Here is a 15,000-nt window from a genome sequence, read left to right as displayed (position 1 = left end):
AAGACAAACCCATAATAGCAATGTCTATTGCTATGAGACCATATACATATGTCTTGATACAATCTGAAGAGTCCAAAAATAGAAGTCCCACCAGCAAAAGTTGCAGTCCCCTTCCAGAAGCCTATTTGGCATACATGGAGTGGCTAAATGTCCATATGAAAAGAAACAGTGGTTGCCAGAGTTTAATTTTACAAATTCCAAATTCTTGGCATCACTGACATGTAGCTCTTACCTGTCCATCAGAGTAAGAATGAATTTTGTCAACCCAAGGAGGAAAGGTTTTATTCCAAACACTAAGCCAGACATCACACACTTTGATGTATTCTTATAATGTAACGACCACACACATAATTCTTGCCTCTGAATTCGGTTACTGTAAAAATCAACACATTTTCCCATAATTCATCAGCTAGTTGAAGAGTGGAAACTCTGCTCAGCTATTGCTTCACATTTCTTTTGATGAACTCAAATATGGACAACACGCTCTTCTTGTTATCTTTGAGCAACCAAATTTTCTCATTGTAAATATCAGCACAGCTAAAATGATTAACTGATCAACACATTTTCCCACTCAGCTGATGGTTGAAGCTGGACAGGTAAGCCTTTGAAATTGCCACCCAGCAAATGTGTGCATATGGAAGACTTCTGCATTAGTGATTTTCTGCATCAAAGATAACAAATTTGCATCCTAATATGCGCCATTAAGTGTTTCCACGACCTCTGTATGTATGCATGCAACAGAATATCTGTAATAGTTCCTCAGCTAAGCTGGGTGGGTACTGGATTTACTACCTTAGGGCAAAGGTATATAAGATTTTAACAAATTGGATATTTTACCTGTTTTAGTCCAACAGTTTTGTTTTTAAAAAAGAAAGAAATTGAGGGTATTTTGTTACTGCTACACAATACGACATAATAATCAACTGGCATGTTATCAAGCCTTTTGCAATTGTGGCAAATTTTTGGTGACTAACATAGTCCATTATTTCTCCACTATTTTTATACAGAAGGCAATTACCGCTGTTTTTATTTAAAGTGTCTCTATTTCCATTTTTATGGGGACAGTAATCATAGTACACGTCACATGGGTCATGTAAGTGCATCTACTAATTTTAAATTAAATATAAATTTTTCTTTTAAAAGTTAACACTAGTTTTCTTTAACCAAAGTCTATTCAATCATAATTATTGAATGCTCTGCACCTTAACTGTCACCTGAAACTTCCATAAGAAAATCAGCTATTGCTATGGACTTTACAATGGTGGCCATCTACTAAACTTGGGTCAAAATAAGAGCGTATTGAGTGGAATTGTCACAATCGAGGATAGTAGAAATCTGTTTATCAATATACATAGCTTTCACTGTGACATCACAGCATGTGACATTCAATACGGATTGTACTGGACCACACCTTTAGGTTCATTTTGTCCAAAAATGTGTACGTACTTTAACATTTGCTGTATGCACCTCTCGGGGCATCTAAACAATGATCTTCTAAAGGAATTTAAAGCTATATGAAGTGAATACTTGCCACTTATAGGTATGTAGAATTAAATTCTAAAAACTGACACCCAATACTGAAATAATGTTGAATGCCTACATGACCCATGTGACTTGTAATATAGTAGGTTTCAACAAGCTCACAATAGTGTATGTAGGTCTTATACTTAGTGATGAAGCCACTAAGTTGCTTTGCATTTTGAACTGCATGTAACAAAAGATATTTGGATGCTAAACACTGGAAAGCTGCTTGTCTGCCATTGTACAAACTCAATAAGTGCAATTAGCTGAATAAATTTTAGTAAGTAGGTAATCAATGTATGTATTATATAAACTTTGCATAAAGTGACCAGTACAAGTTAAGTGGCTAAACAGGTCAATTGTACAAGAAAATTAGCACAGAATCAGTGAGAGATCAGTTTGCATTACACAAGTTTTCACTTTGAGCTGACTGAGGAGAAGTGAAATGGGTGTGATAAATACTTTTCCTTTCATTTACTAATAGTGCTTTAGGTGCACAACTCCTCAGTCTAAGTGAATGAATACTGAATTTATTTAAGAATATTTGAAAAGAGGTATTCTCATTCCACTATTCAGTTATTTGTTTCAGCTCTAACCCGTATTGTCACCTTTAGAGTTTGCCAACTTGAGGCCCCACAAATCAGAGGTGTGTATTTGCCTTCTCTTCGTGTAGTAGTACTGATCTTGCAAATATACAACAGCACCACTTGGCATGTAAAAGTATGAGAAAAGTGACAGAATATCTTGGAAGCAAACTCTCATAACAAGGCAACTGGCTCATGTCATTGTCACAATTCAATTGCATAGTATTTCAATAAGCATCTCATGGACATAGATACTCAGTAACTGTTCTGTTTAGGTGGCGCTCACCAGATAATATGTACTTTTGAGAGAGTGACATATGTAAGGTGAAGTAGTTCACATTTAAAACATGCACAATGGAGAGAATGTTGGCATATCTCTATGCTACATTAATGTAATGTGGATGATATTTCTTTTGGATATTGTACTTTTGGAAATTTTACATGATTAAGTACACTGCTAACTAAAATGACTGCTCCCTTGTGTTAAAAAATCAGTCTGAATTAGTCTAAAGTGCACTATACATAGCAGCTGTTAAAATAGGGAAAATGAATTTTGCCAGACAAGACAATACCAGCTTCTGAAAGTGCAATGAATGAATTACCAAATATATAAAATGTAAAAAAAGTTATCGGCTCTTTTTTATACAATTGACCTCTGAAGTTCAGGAAGTGAAAATGACCAAGTAGAGCTAGCACTTTTTTGAAAGGTGCACATTTGAAGTAAGGCCAAGCTGTATACTCTATAACCCATAGTACACCCATCAATCATACACCAAAATAAAGGGAATTAAAGGTTCTTTGCATTATACCTAAGATATACAAGGTCTTTTTTAAACAGCCAGTATAACCAGTGAGGAGAGCTGGGCAAATTCTTTTTCTTTAAAATCCTAACCCTATGCAAAATGCGAAACTGTATAGCGCCACCTTAGAAATAGTGGTGGCAAATTCAAGTACCGAAGTGTCACTTAAAGTTTGCATGTGCAACCCTTGTGTAACAGGATTTTTTAAAAGAGGTAAATAACTTCTTATTGTGCAAATGGCACAGAAATGTACACCAGATTGAACATTTCCAAGAGTCGCTACTTATATCTAAATTGATCTGAAATATCTTGCATGCTTTTGCAATTTAAATCTACAGAAATTTATGTCAGATTGAGCATTTTTAGGAGTCACTGCTTATATCTATATTGATCTAAAAATATTTTATACATTTTTGCAATTTAAATCTATAAAGTAGTGCATTGATGACTACTATGCCAAATTTCTTTTTCTGTTCCATAATGGCATATTAGGGTTATAAGAACATCACTGCCATATTCCACATGTTCAGATGGAGGTATTTTGATCAAATGAGTACCCTTACTTTTTCATTTCTTTTTAGATTTGTATTTATTCAATTTTTCTTATCCCACAGACAACAAGAAAGTTTTTACAAGATCCCTCACTGCTGAACTGTGTGATAAAATAAAGTAAACATGCACTGTACTTTCCAACTGAATGCATTTTAATTAGGCTTGGTATTCTGTCTTTCAACATTTAGGCATCATGTCATTGTTTACAATTTACCTATGAATCATACATGTACTTACGAGGCCCTGTGAACAAAATAGCATTCAACATCATTTTTGGGGTCAAAATCACTTATTTCCAGTAAGACTTTTTCAGCTCTAATAATCTAATATACTTCAGAAGTTTAAAAATCATTATCATTTTTGCTATCTATCAGCCAGTATTTGACAAAAAAAATTGTCATCTGAAAATAAATCGTGCTTGAAGTCAGCAATTTTAGGTTTTCTACGTAGCCAGTATTTTAAATTGCATTTGTAAAACTTCTTGATGAATGTGAGATTAAAACTGACAGAATACTTGTTCAAGGGCCAAATGTGCCAATCAAATTTACTTTCACAACCATTTATGTCAAGCCGAAGTACCCAGCCAAGTAAACAGTTGCCTACCTGAACAAAGACATGTCATAACAAGTGCTACAGGACCTCAAAAGACGATTTCTGTCACAAGTACCCAAGCTAAATAAAAATTGCAAACTGCATTTTCATATACACAACTATAAATTTTGTGTGATTGCACTCTGGCTGCATCTCTGTACCATGCAGGACTCACGGTACTAATTCCACTCCAATGGTAAACATATGGAAACACTATCATATTCAAAATTCAATAACTTAAAATTTATGGGTGCTGATAATAACACCTATAATTTTTCGTGCACATCTAACCTTGGTACAAGCTTATGTGTGGAGAACACCATATGACCCGCCGCAATTTGTTTACATACATGTGCATGAAACACGTGTTATTGATTCTGCACCAAATGAATCAGGTGCTACTTTCAGTATTGAGTACTCCTGAGTCAAGCCTGTAAAAATGCTAAAGTTGCATCAGTAGAAATTTGTCAATATTTTTTTTACATTACATATAGGATAAGCTCTCAAAAGATATTTTTCCTAAAATTTTAATTTTCATTATTAACCAATTATGGACCACCAAACCTGTAAATACTCTATTATTTCTTCACCCGTTTCTAGACTGGTTCACAGTTCTTCCGTATAATTAGTACCGTGTGTCCTGCAGATGGTACTTACTGAAACATTCAGCATAACCATCATTATGGATATCATTCAAATTTTATTCCTACTCCAGAATAAGCGATGGTCAAATCAATACATACATAGGAACTCTCGTCATGACACCCCTATGCTGATATGACCACATATTAAGTGGCAGTAACATATTTCTTTTAAGATGACACGACCATTTTGTACACCAGATCAAAATAATTTTTATTTTAACTCAAGTACAAGTTTCAAGAAGTCTGTTCATGAAAACCAATTACGACATGACCATCCGTTCAGGTGGAGTAGCAATATCAAATTTTCACGAGAGCTGACATGGTCACCATACTGGATGTGAGCTTAGCACTCTTTTCACCAGTCTTCTTGAGAAAGAAAAAAAAAACACGACGACAACAAACAAGCAAACAAACCGCAATGGAATATGACATTCCATAAGTGGATCTTACAAATGTGGGTACTGGAACTTTATATTTAGCCAGATAGGGCTGGTTTTAGCATTAAAAATGTTTCCTACCTGTTTCATGTTCATATTTGCTCTTGTATCTGGACTTCTGTTTTTGACTCATCATGATCCACTGTTGTTCCAAATATTCTTTAAGCATTTGCTCATTGAATTCCGGGTGTTCTGCCATCACATTGTCCCCTTCCTTCTGACAGAACACTTCAAAGGAGCCATCTGATGTTACTGGGGGCCTAGATACTGGACTTGTAACAGTTTTACTTGGAGTCTCAATTTTCCGCTTTTTTGATTTTTGTGGGGTCTCTGGAGATGCAAGCTCTTTTAATTTCCTCTTCCTGGTTTTTGCTGACCCTGAATCTATTTCTTCCTCATGGGAATCTGATATTTTCCCCATTTCAATATGACTGATATCAGTGGTACCTATTTCTGCACCATCTTTACTCACTCCCTTTCCCTTCCCCTTTGATTTTGGGAGTTCATAAGTAAATGTGTACTTTGCTTTGCGTTCATTTCTCGACAGAGGCAAAGCCACTTCAGCTGCCTGTATACCAATTGTGACTGCCTTTAATCTTGATGGCAAGATCTGAAATGATTTCTGAAGCTTCTGTTTCTCACTCTTTTTACAGTTTGCTAAGGTCTCTTGAACATAATCATCAAATTTTTCTTTGCCCTCAAATGGTAGAGTACATGTATCATTCATCCACCCTCTCTCTGCAGCATCTCCAAAGAACTGCACATGATACTGTCGTTGCCTTCCTGCAAAAAGAGAAACATTAAATCAGCGAAAATGGGTACAACCAATCAATAAACTGATGATGGCAGATTCCTTTTGTTGAAAATATTTGTGCCATGATAATAATTATAAAACACAATCCTACTATATTTCTACATTGTATCTTTGAACTCTTTCTGTAACTTTTTGTCATGTTTCAATTTTTGTTTATTCAGCAAACGTGCTGTTACAACCAACCCAGGGCTCATGCTACCTGGTGAAGTGGGCTACTAAACTGCTTACAAAATGAAATCTTCGCCTTTTTATGTTAAGAAAGTAAATATGACTTTGCTCTGTTTTTTTTTATTAATAAAGATGCACACTGAGTGACCAAAGCTTTTGAGATGCTCCCTCTCCATAGCCAGTTATTTCCAGCGTTGTTTTGTAGCTCAAAGTGAAATGTAGGTATCAAGCCATCAAACAGCAAGTGTCGATTTCTGCTGCACCGAAAAACTCTTGCACATTCACAGGTATGTATTTTGATAGATGATTGACCATTAACCCTTTCACAAATAGGGTATAGCAAGATGTGTTATACATGTCTGGCTATGGCAATTATCACTGGCTATTTCCACAAGGATGTGTTATATATGTCTGGTTATAGCAATTATCACTGGCTGAATTCCTCAAGTTGTCAAGCTATGATAAAAAAAAAAAAATAAAAAAATGTCTTATTTTGAAATTTAAATAAAAGTATGTAAATAACAAATTGTGTTTCAAAAATAGAATCAGTGACCTGAACATTTTAACTACCCCGTATACGCTATTTTCTTCATAAAATCATTTGAAATCATCAAGTGAACTTGTCAGGGGGAAATATCCGGAAGTATCACTGTCTGGTTGTTTTCGTAAGCATTTGGGAAAATTAGGAAAATATTCAATTCAAAGAAAGCAATTATGTAGGTCCCAAACATATGGGTCAATGTTATGTTATGGAATTTTTTTACGGACTATAACTAAGAGCACTTTTCAAATTGCACAACATAACACTTTTCTTCTATCCAGTACAAGGCCCGATTTTTTTCCACTCATTTTTGTGAAAATATATGAAAAAGACAACACTATTCAACCAATACATGTTACTAAATGGATGTAGACAAATAATAAAACCATAGAATGTGCATGGTTACATTAACAACAGAGCTGCCAACCCTCCAGATTCGCAATCAGTGAAAAGTGCGATAAAAATTGGTTACTTTTTCACACAATTAGTGAAAAATTATATGACACTTACTCCATTCACTTTGATGGTCAGTACTGCATTGTATGAAAATCCCAAAATAAAAGTAAAACATTATTTACACTGACTACAAGTACAAATTTATTTGCAGCCAAATTTACTGATATACACAAACTTCACGCTATTTGTCCTCAATTAGGCTATGGTAAATTTGCTTTCAAAACAGTTCAGGTTTCTTGCCTGCTGGTAAATCTTGGCGACTAAAATTGGTGCAAATTTTCAGCACCTAAGGAGGCACTTAAGCTAGTCTTATTTTTCCTTACAATTGGAAATAACCTTTCAATGTCACTGTTCTCCAACTGAGAAAGCTCACAAACAATGCTTCAGAAGTTGTAGTATGCAGGACTTAAGTAGGTGGATTAAAGTACTCCAAAACTGAAATCTGCTGGGGGTGCTATTGCATCACATTATGCCACATGCTTCAAATGGCTCGTTTTGTTGCTAACAATTTATCTTTCATACATATACTTATAATATTACTACATGGTACATGTATGACGGGGAAATTGTAAGCAACAATACTAGCCCTTGTGCACATTCGAAATTGTAAAATTCTCAGCACACTACTGTGTGAAAGGCACAACATACATCGATGTTTGATGGCTGAATGCTAGGCCAAATTTTGGTGAACTCAAATCTAAACTTCACTTTTGTGGAATACAAATCTTTATACTCGGAGGTGAAAATATTTTAACTGCAGTGTAGCTTAATTACAAAATGGTATTAATCCAGAAGACAAAATGCCAAACGGTGAATGATTAGTGGTGTAGGTGTAGGGTTTGAAACTAACGTATGTCCGTTAGTCCGCAACTAATAGTTTTCCTCACGGACTAATAAATATTTTCCAATACAAGTCCGTCTGACTAATAAAAAATGAATGCATGTAATTATTTTAAAGTTTGCTTTCCTGATATTTTTAATGAATTTCATAACAGAAATGCAGGCAAATAACTTGCTATTTTTAGTTATTGAATTTGTTGCAACTCCTGTATGTAAATCCAGATCACCTAGGTACTTTATATTAAGCATTACAAATGGTGTACAAGGTGTTATTGTCACCCTGACAAGGATCATAGTTAAACAAAGAAAGCAAAGAGAACAATGTGGCGATTTGTACAAGGTGTGGAAAATCGGCCAAAAGGCTGAAGACTGACAATAATGAGGACAAAAGGGAACGCGACAAACAGTATGATAAAGAAAGTAGGAACCAAACTTTTCTAGAGAAGTGGAAATGCGGTCGGCCATGGCTTAACTTTAACCATGAAGTAAATACCATGTTTTGCTGCGGCTGCAGAGAGCATTCAAAAACGGAGGATGAAAACAAAAAGCCAATTTGTAGTTGGATGTTCCAATTTATGGTTGGAAACAATAGTATATCATGAAACCAAATCACAAATCCATCAGAAATGCATAATCACAAACTGATGGCAAATCAATATAATTTATAATGTGTATAATATGAATCTTTATTGTTGTGTTACGTACATGTATTTTGAGGACTAATGGATTTTGCTGCGGACTAGTGTGTCTTTTGTCCTGTTAGTCCGCTTGACTAGTTTAAAAAAAGTTAGTTTTGAACCCTGTAGGTGCATGTGCGGAAACTCTAGCAAATTGTGATATATGGTAATCTTTCAATTTAAAAAATTCGAACACTCGAAAAAGCTGTCTTCATGTAGTTTCCCAACCTTTATGTGTTTTTTGCTACCAATGTGCTTCTTCACATCATCTCTACCATGCCCGATGCTAAAATGTGTAGCATCATGTATAACAGTATTTGATGGCTGAGTGCACGGCAAATGTTTGGTATATTCCAAACTAAATGTCACTCTTTGTGCAGTACATTTCTTTTTCCTTGGTGGTGAAAACCTCTTGAAGATGCGATGCCAAACCAAAATTCAAATCAGTGTCAGCACCACAAGCGCAGAGAAAAATTCCAGTCAGGCTCAGGTTTCTTTCAAAAGCATTTGTAAAACTTCTCTTATACATATCGATTAAAATACACTAAAATGCTTGCTACCTGGCCAATGGTACCAATCGGCTGTAGTTCTACGAATATCACAACTAGCAGTGCCAAACCATTTTGGCAATGGCTGATATCATGACTAGCACTTAATGGGAAAATATAAAAATAGTTACCGTATTTACCATATATGTTGGTACACCATAAATTAATTTTGTGTGTGCATTGTATATTCTGGGATGCATCGTTTGTTTTTAAAGTCATAGGTTGTGTGACACCTTTTAACTCATTACCTTCTGCTAACGCATATATGCGACCATAAAAATAGCATTGTAACCCCCGAGACGCACATACAAGCTGCTAATAATACTCTCTCTGTCCCGGCTGGCTCATACATGCATTTCCGGCCAAGGGTTGGGAAACCCCCGATACGCATATACACGTTTCATATCAAAACTTTGTATTGGATGAAATTACAAATATCAGTTCTCTTTTATAATATTTAGCCAATGAAGATAGTCCTTACATAAAATGATGAACGTATTCTATTAGTAGTTTTACAGCATATAAGCAGGAAATTCTATTGAAAACGAGGTCAATGGTGACAGTAAAACAAAATGTCAACATTCATGTATTCTGACGACGATTCTGATGGAAGTTTTGAAGGATTTGAAAGTGATGATATTAATTTTAACCAGATTCAAGATGAAGGATTTGACATTAGTATAAGTCCTGTTTCGACACCTGACATTTCAGATCTATCTGAATCCGAGGATGAAACGCGAAATCTGGTCGGAACACGTGAGACCGGTAAATATGGACAACTTTACAGCAGTTTCAGGGCCAGCATTTATTTTAGAAGAAAATGCAAGGGATATAGATTTCTTTTGCTTCAGACCGTATCATACAAAATTACCAAATCTGCAATAAAATAGTGGACACATTGGTGTGCAAAATAGTGGTGAGAAATGTAATCTAATATACATTTTAAACACAGATATATTGAGATATATTTTTTTACGATAAATGTGTGAATATAAACATTGATTCCTGTGGATTACATGTACTTGTTGGTGGAAATGAGTGGCACAAAACATTGGTAAGTGTTTAAAATTTTATTTTTCATTAAATTACATAGTTTGCATGGGACAAAATTGATACAGAAAATGTATACAGCATGTAAATAACTCGAGAAGTACTCACTCAGGCAGCTATTATGATGCTCTGGGGTTCAGCCTACAAACAGCTGCTAGAAGGCAGGCTGCTTATCAGGCTTAGTAGCTAGGGCAGCAAGTACTTGCAGAAGGTAAAGAGTTAAATCATTCAAAAATTACATGTCGGAAATTGCACTCCAACTGAAATTTTATTTTAAAAATTATAAAACTGTGTACTTGAGATAAAACTCTTTAATCTACTGCAGCAGCATCTCATAAACACAACCCTTCTCCTGCACACGTATGATCTATTCTTTTGGTACATATTTTTTTTTTGCTTTCTCATACCGTGAAAAATTCAGATATTTTCAAATCAGCACTAGTCTTGCTAATTCTCACACTTTTGACACCCATCTTATCATCAGTCCATCCAGGAATGTGATCAATGCTGGGTCATCGACATCCGTGCACAAAGCACTATATTGTGCCACTTTAAAATTTGTTCCATTGATTCAATTTATTTTCAACATTTGCAGTGAATACAGTTGAAAAGGAACCCCAGTTTGCTTCCATATCTCGGCCGTCTTTGTATATCCAACAAAAAAAATATATATATATATAAAAAATCGGCTCACTTCACAGAATCCAGTCAGCTTCCGATGTCAGCTTGCTTTGCAATAAAATAACCTTTGTATTGATACCCTTTACAAAAAAAGTAACCAAAGTCGGCTTCTGAGATTGGCTTGCTTTGTAATAAAAATAACCTTTTGTCTTTGATGTCCTGTCTGTAGGTTCAAAGAAGGAGTTAACTGTTTGCTGCCAGTCGTGTTTATTCACCACCAGGGCTTCTATGTGCTTGGCATCTGTGGTTACAATTAATACAAAGGAGCATTGGTGTCTGCGGGTAAATAGTAAAGATAATTTTGTAACCCAACCTGGTGAAAAGATTGTCACTTGCACTCAAGTGAATGTGTTTTCAAACGATGATTTTTAGTTGCGAGATACTGTCATACTGTAGACCTGGATATAATTCAATCTTGATTATTTTGCACCCAACACCATGTCATGTGTGAATAGTGTCTTCAAGATATCGGTTGACTATCTCCATCTTGTTTGTGATTTTGTTGGCTTAAGTTTTCAGTCGGATAACATGTTCAACCTTTGAGCACAACCACATATAACTGATACACGCTACAGTATGGAATCCTATGTTACTTATACGGATTTCGTGGATATATTTTATTCTTTAATGCTCATGTTGAAAAAAGGAATAAATGATAACACAAGGTTAGTTTTTTCCCTTTTATTATCAATTAAGCATTTTATTGCAATGTGCAGTGTGGGGGAGGGCAAGCAGAAATGCAATACAATTTTTTTTTCTTTCTTAAATCTTGGGACATATGAACAAAGTGAAAAAAATGTTTCACCATAAGTTCTGGGACAGGAAAAAAATATTATTCTATTGTGTCCCAACATATGTGGTAAATATGGTAATTGGGGAATTCATGAATTTTTTGGCATACAGCGTGAATCCTGTAGAAATTCGTGAGGGTTGGCAGCTATGTAACAACAGATGCACTCACAAGTTGGCTGTTTTCATTTAGTTGGAAATATTTCATTTTCATTCCTATGCAGATCTTAATGCTTCATAAAACAGGAATAGTTACAGTAACATTTCATCAGTAACAAAGAAATTCAGATCAACAATAGAGTATAAAGACATGCATTTGCTCTCGTGTACGTGTTACAGGGGGTGTTTCAAACAAGTCTACAACTTTTTTTTTGGCTGAACTTTCATAAAGAAAAAAGAAAGTTATTTAAGGGTAGTTGATTAAGCATTTTTATTAACTTGCAATAATGTAATCTAGTTATTCCTATCAGTTAAAATTCATCACAATGTACAGCATCTAGTGCTCCTTTTAGGTGGCCAAAAAACACTGCATATGAAGATAAATTTTATGTGTACAAAATGGGAAAATATACATACAACTCCAAAAGTTTCTACTTGAAAATGAAATATTGCTAAATACTAATGTTTAATGCAGGTAAGTATACTCAGAAATAAAGGGCATAATCCAAATAAGAGAATAAAAACAAAAATACTAGTACTATATATAAATAACATCCTGCTTTGCTCCCACTTCTCTCTGTTCAGCTCTCATTTCTCGCTGTTCTGTCCAAAAGATGTAATTTCACCCTAAAATTCAAGTCTAGCTTTACCCCTACAATTCCACAAATTTAACAGGAAAATTGAAGCCCACACCCAAATATAAAAATGTCTCATAATGTATGGGCATTTTGCTCAAATAAAGTGTTTTTACATCATAAAATATGTGCAGTTTAAAGCATCCAAGGACAAGTTGGTCTGATTCCCTGACCAATACCACAAAATCTAATATAAAACCCAGATTCAAATCAAACACAGACATGCCAGTATCAGAATTTTACCAGAAACAATCGTGTATCTATAATTTGTGCTTTATTCTTGAAGTCTCTATTTTAAGGTAAATTTCAGTAAGACTTGTGGCAAAATCATAATAGCTGGCAGGTCTGCCATTGCAGCAACACGATAGTTTTCTTCAGGGTTAGTAGCTTATTTCTTTCAAAATTTTCAAGTTTTTTTTTCAAGGTTCAAAATCACATTTTTCAAGGTGCGATATTGCATAAACTTTAAAGGATACATAAATGAAACTGTATTTAAACACAAGTTAATACTTACTATTACTCCATACGAAGAACATTTCTTGCAAACTTATTTTTTAAAAACCAAAAATAAAACATAAGTCAACAGTACGATTATTGATATCTTTCCCATTAATATTAAACTTCCTACATCTGGGCATTAGAATAAGATAGTCACTGAACAAAGCTAATTTTATTCTATCCACACTATATACTACTGACAAAGTCCAAAATATTTTAGAGTGAATTTTTCGGTTCTTTTTCAAGAGCTCTAAGTTTAGCGATTTTGTCCTTTTCACTTTTCCTCAAATTATTTTGTTGTTGTGATAAAGGAAACTTTCCTATGGATCTTTGCTTTCAATGAATAGTCATCATTATCAGCTGACGTCTCAATGTCTTTTTCAGTACCTTCCTTTCTTCGCTCATTCCAATAAACAAAAAAGTTAAGATATTTGTTTTTTTATATCGCTTATTTAAAAACAGTGCATGGATATTTTAAACTATTTCATATTATATATATTAATATTTCTCTCAGGTCAGCTGTATTCTATATTTTTAGATTTATCATGTTCATTGCAATTATAATCTGTCCTATTCCACTCAATCCCAAATTAAAACTATATACAGTTTCTATTTTAAAACTTGAATCTCTGTGTTCACAGACACCTTTCATCAAAAATGACAAGAGCTTGGTTTTTCCCCAGTCACACGTGACCATAGAGCATGATCACCCACATTGCAAGCAAATCAATATCCTTCTGGCATAATTTGCATTTTGCAAAGGTCTTTGAGAAAGCTCTCAATATCCCAACTTTTAACCAGTTACATCTGGGCTTTGTACAATCGGAAGTTCAAAATGTATGACTCTGCAGTGGCCAGTTGTGGAGAAATTTGTTCCGGCAGAAACTTAGCAATAATTTTTTTTCTGTTGTTTTTTTTTCCTTTTCCTTTTTATTTAATTCTGTAAAAAGAAACCTTATTATTTCCTTTTGGTTTCATGAAAATGAAGACTTATCAAGGTACCCAGGCAATATTTTTAATTTTCAAGGCACTGAGGGAAGAGTTGTTTCTTCAACGCTTTTCAAGGTTCTCTACAAACCCTGTTTCTTACTGAGAAAGCAAATGCTTTGTGTTCATTTCCACTGGCAGGGCTGAGCAAATTTTTTTTAAAACCACTAGTCCAGGACAAGTGGTTTCAGAAAATTCACTAGTCCCACCTTTCTCTTCACTGGTCCCACCTTACTCGTCACTAGTCCCACCTTATTTTTCACTTGTCCCAAAATAGTAATCACTTTCCGAGATTTGATGAGACACATGTGCTTAATCCATAGAAGAAAAAAAACAAAACGATATACAACATAATTATTTCTTAAAAGAATTTAATTTTTCAAAAGCATTGGTTGTTATACATTTGGCTTCTTCAGGTTCATGTATGTATGTTTTAGATGATGGATTTGAAAATATGTCCATGTATATGTCTGCCACCTGCACCAGCACTAAGCCAGCAGTTGACAGCTGTGTCTGGGTTAAAGTCCTCAAGCTCTAGTCCATTTGCAGAAATGTTCATTAGCATTTGTAAACTCTTTTGGTTTAAGGAATTCCTTAAAGAAGTCTTGATTAATTTCACTGAACTAAATCCTCATTCACACTCAGAAATAGCTACAGCACACTCAGTATCCGTCTTACGTTTTATCCCTCCATTTTCAAACAAATTTACCTTCGCCGTTATTACCTTACTTGCGAAAATAATTTAGCAAACTCATTTCATCCACAGAGTAACTATCAGCTTGCTTGACAACTACTTCTAAAGTGATCATAACATCAATTTTCTCTTTTAAATACAAACTGAAACAGCTCATTAATTAGCATAATTGTTTCGCTTCAAACACAATATCGCACATGGAAGTTAATCACCTGTATAATCAATTATAAATTAAAGAATCATTACTGTCATTTAATCAGTTCATAAAGGAAACCAACACTGATGTCGGTAAAGTACCTTTCATTAATTTAATTACACTGACTCGCTGGATTAA

At 34.6% G+C, this 15,000-nt stretch overlaps 1 protein-coding gene across 5 annotated transcripts in view; it reads right to left on the bottom strand.

Annotated features, from left to right (window-relative positions):
- LOC149795564 (histone-lysine N-methyltransferase NSD2-like) overlaps window positions 1–15,000 on the bottom strand; it is a 76,497-nt gene that overhangs the window by 52,149 nt on the left and 9,348 nt on the right. For all 5 annotated transcript variants that reach the window (XR_016422356.1, XR_016422355.1, XM_089965392.1 and 2 more), the window contains exon 3: window positions 5,211–5,912. Coding sequence is in view for 3 of the 5 variants with exons in the window: in XM_089965392.1 (XP_089821518.1) it covers window positions 5,211–5,912 (702 nt within the window). In the remaining 2 variants the exon portion in view is untranslated. The remainder of the gene's footprint in view (window positions 1–5,210; window positions 5,913–15,000) is intronic.

The sequence above is a fragment of the Sinohyriopsis cumingii genome, chromosome 7 (genome assembly GCF_028554795.1).
Source record: "Sinohyriopsis cumingii isolate HCF-2022 chromosome 7, ASM2855479v2, whole genome shotgun sequence".
Lineage (NCBI taxonomy): Eukaryota > Metazoa > Mollusca > Bivalvia > Unionida > Unionidae > Sinohyriopsis > Sinohyriopsis cumingii.
Note: the sequence above shows the minus strand (reverse complement) of the source record. Positions and strands in the feature narration are given on the sequence as shown.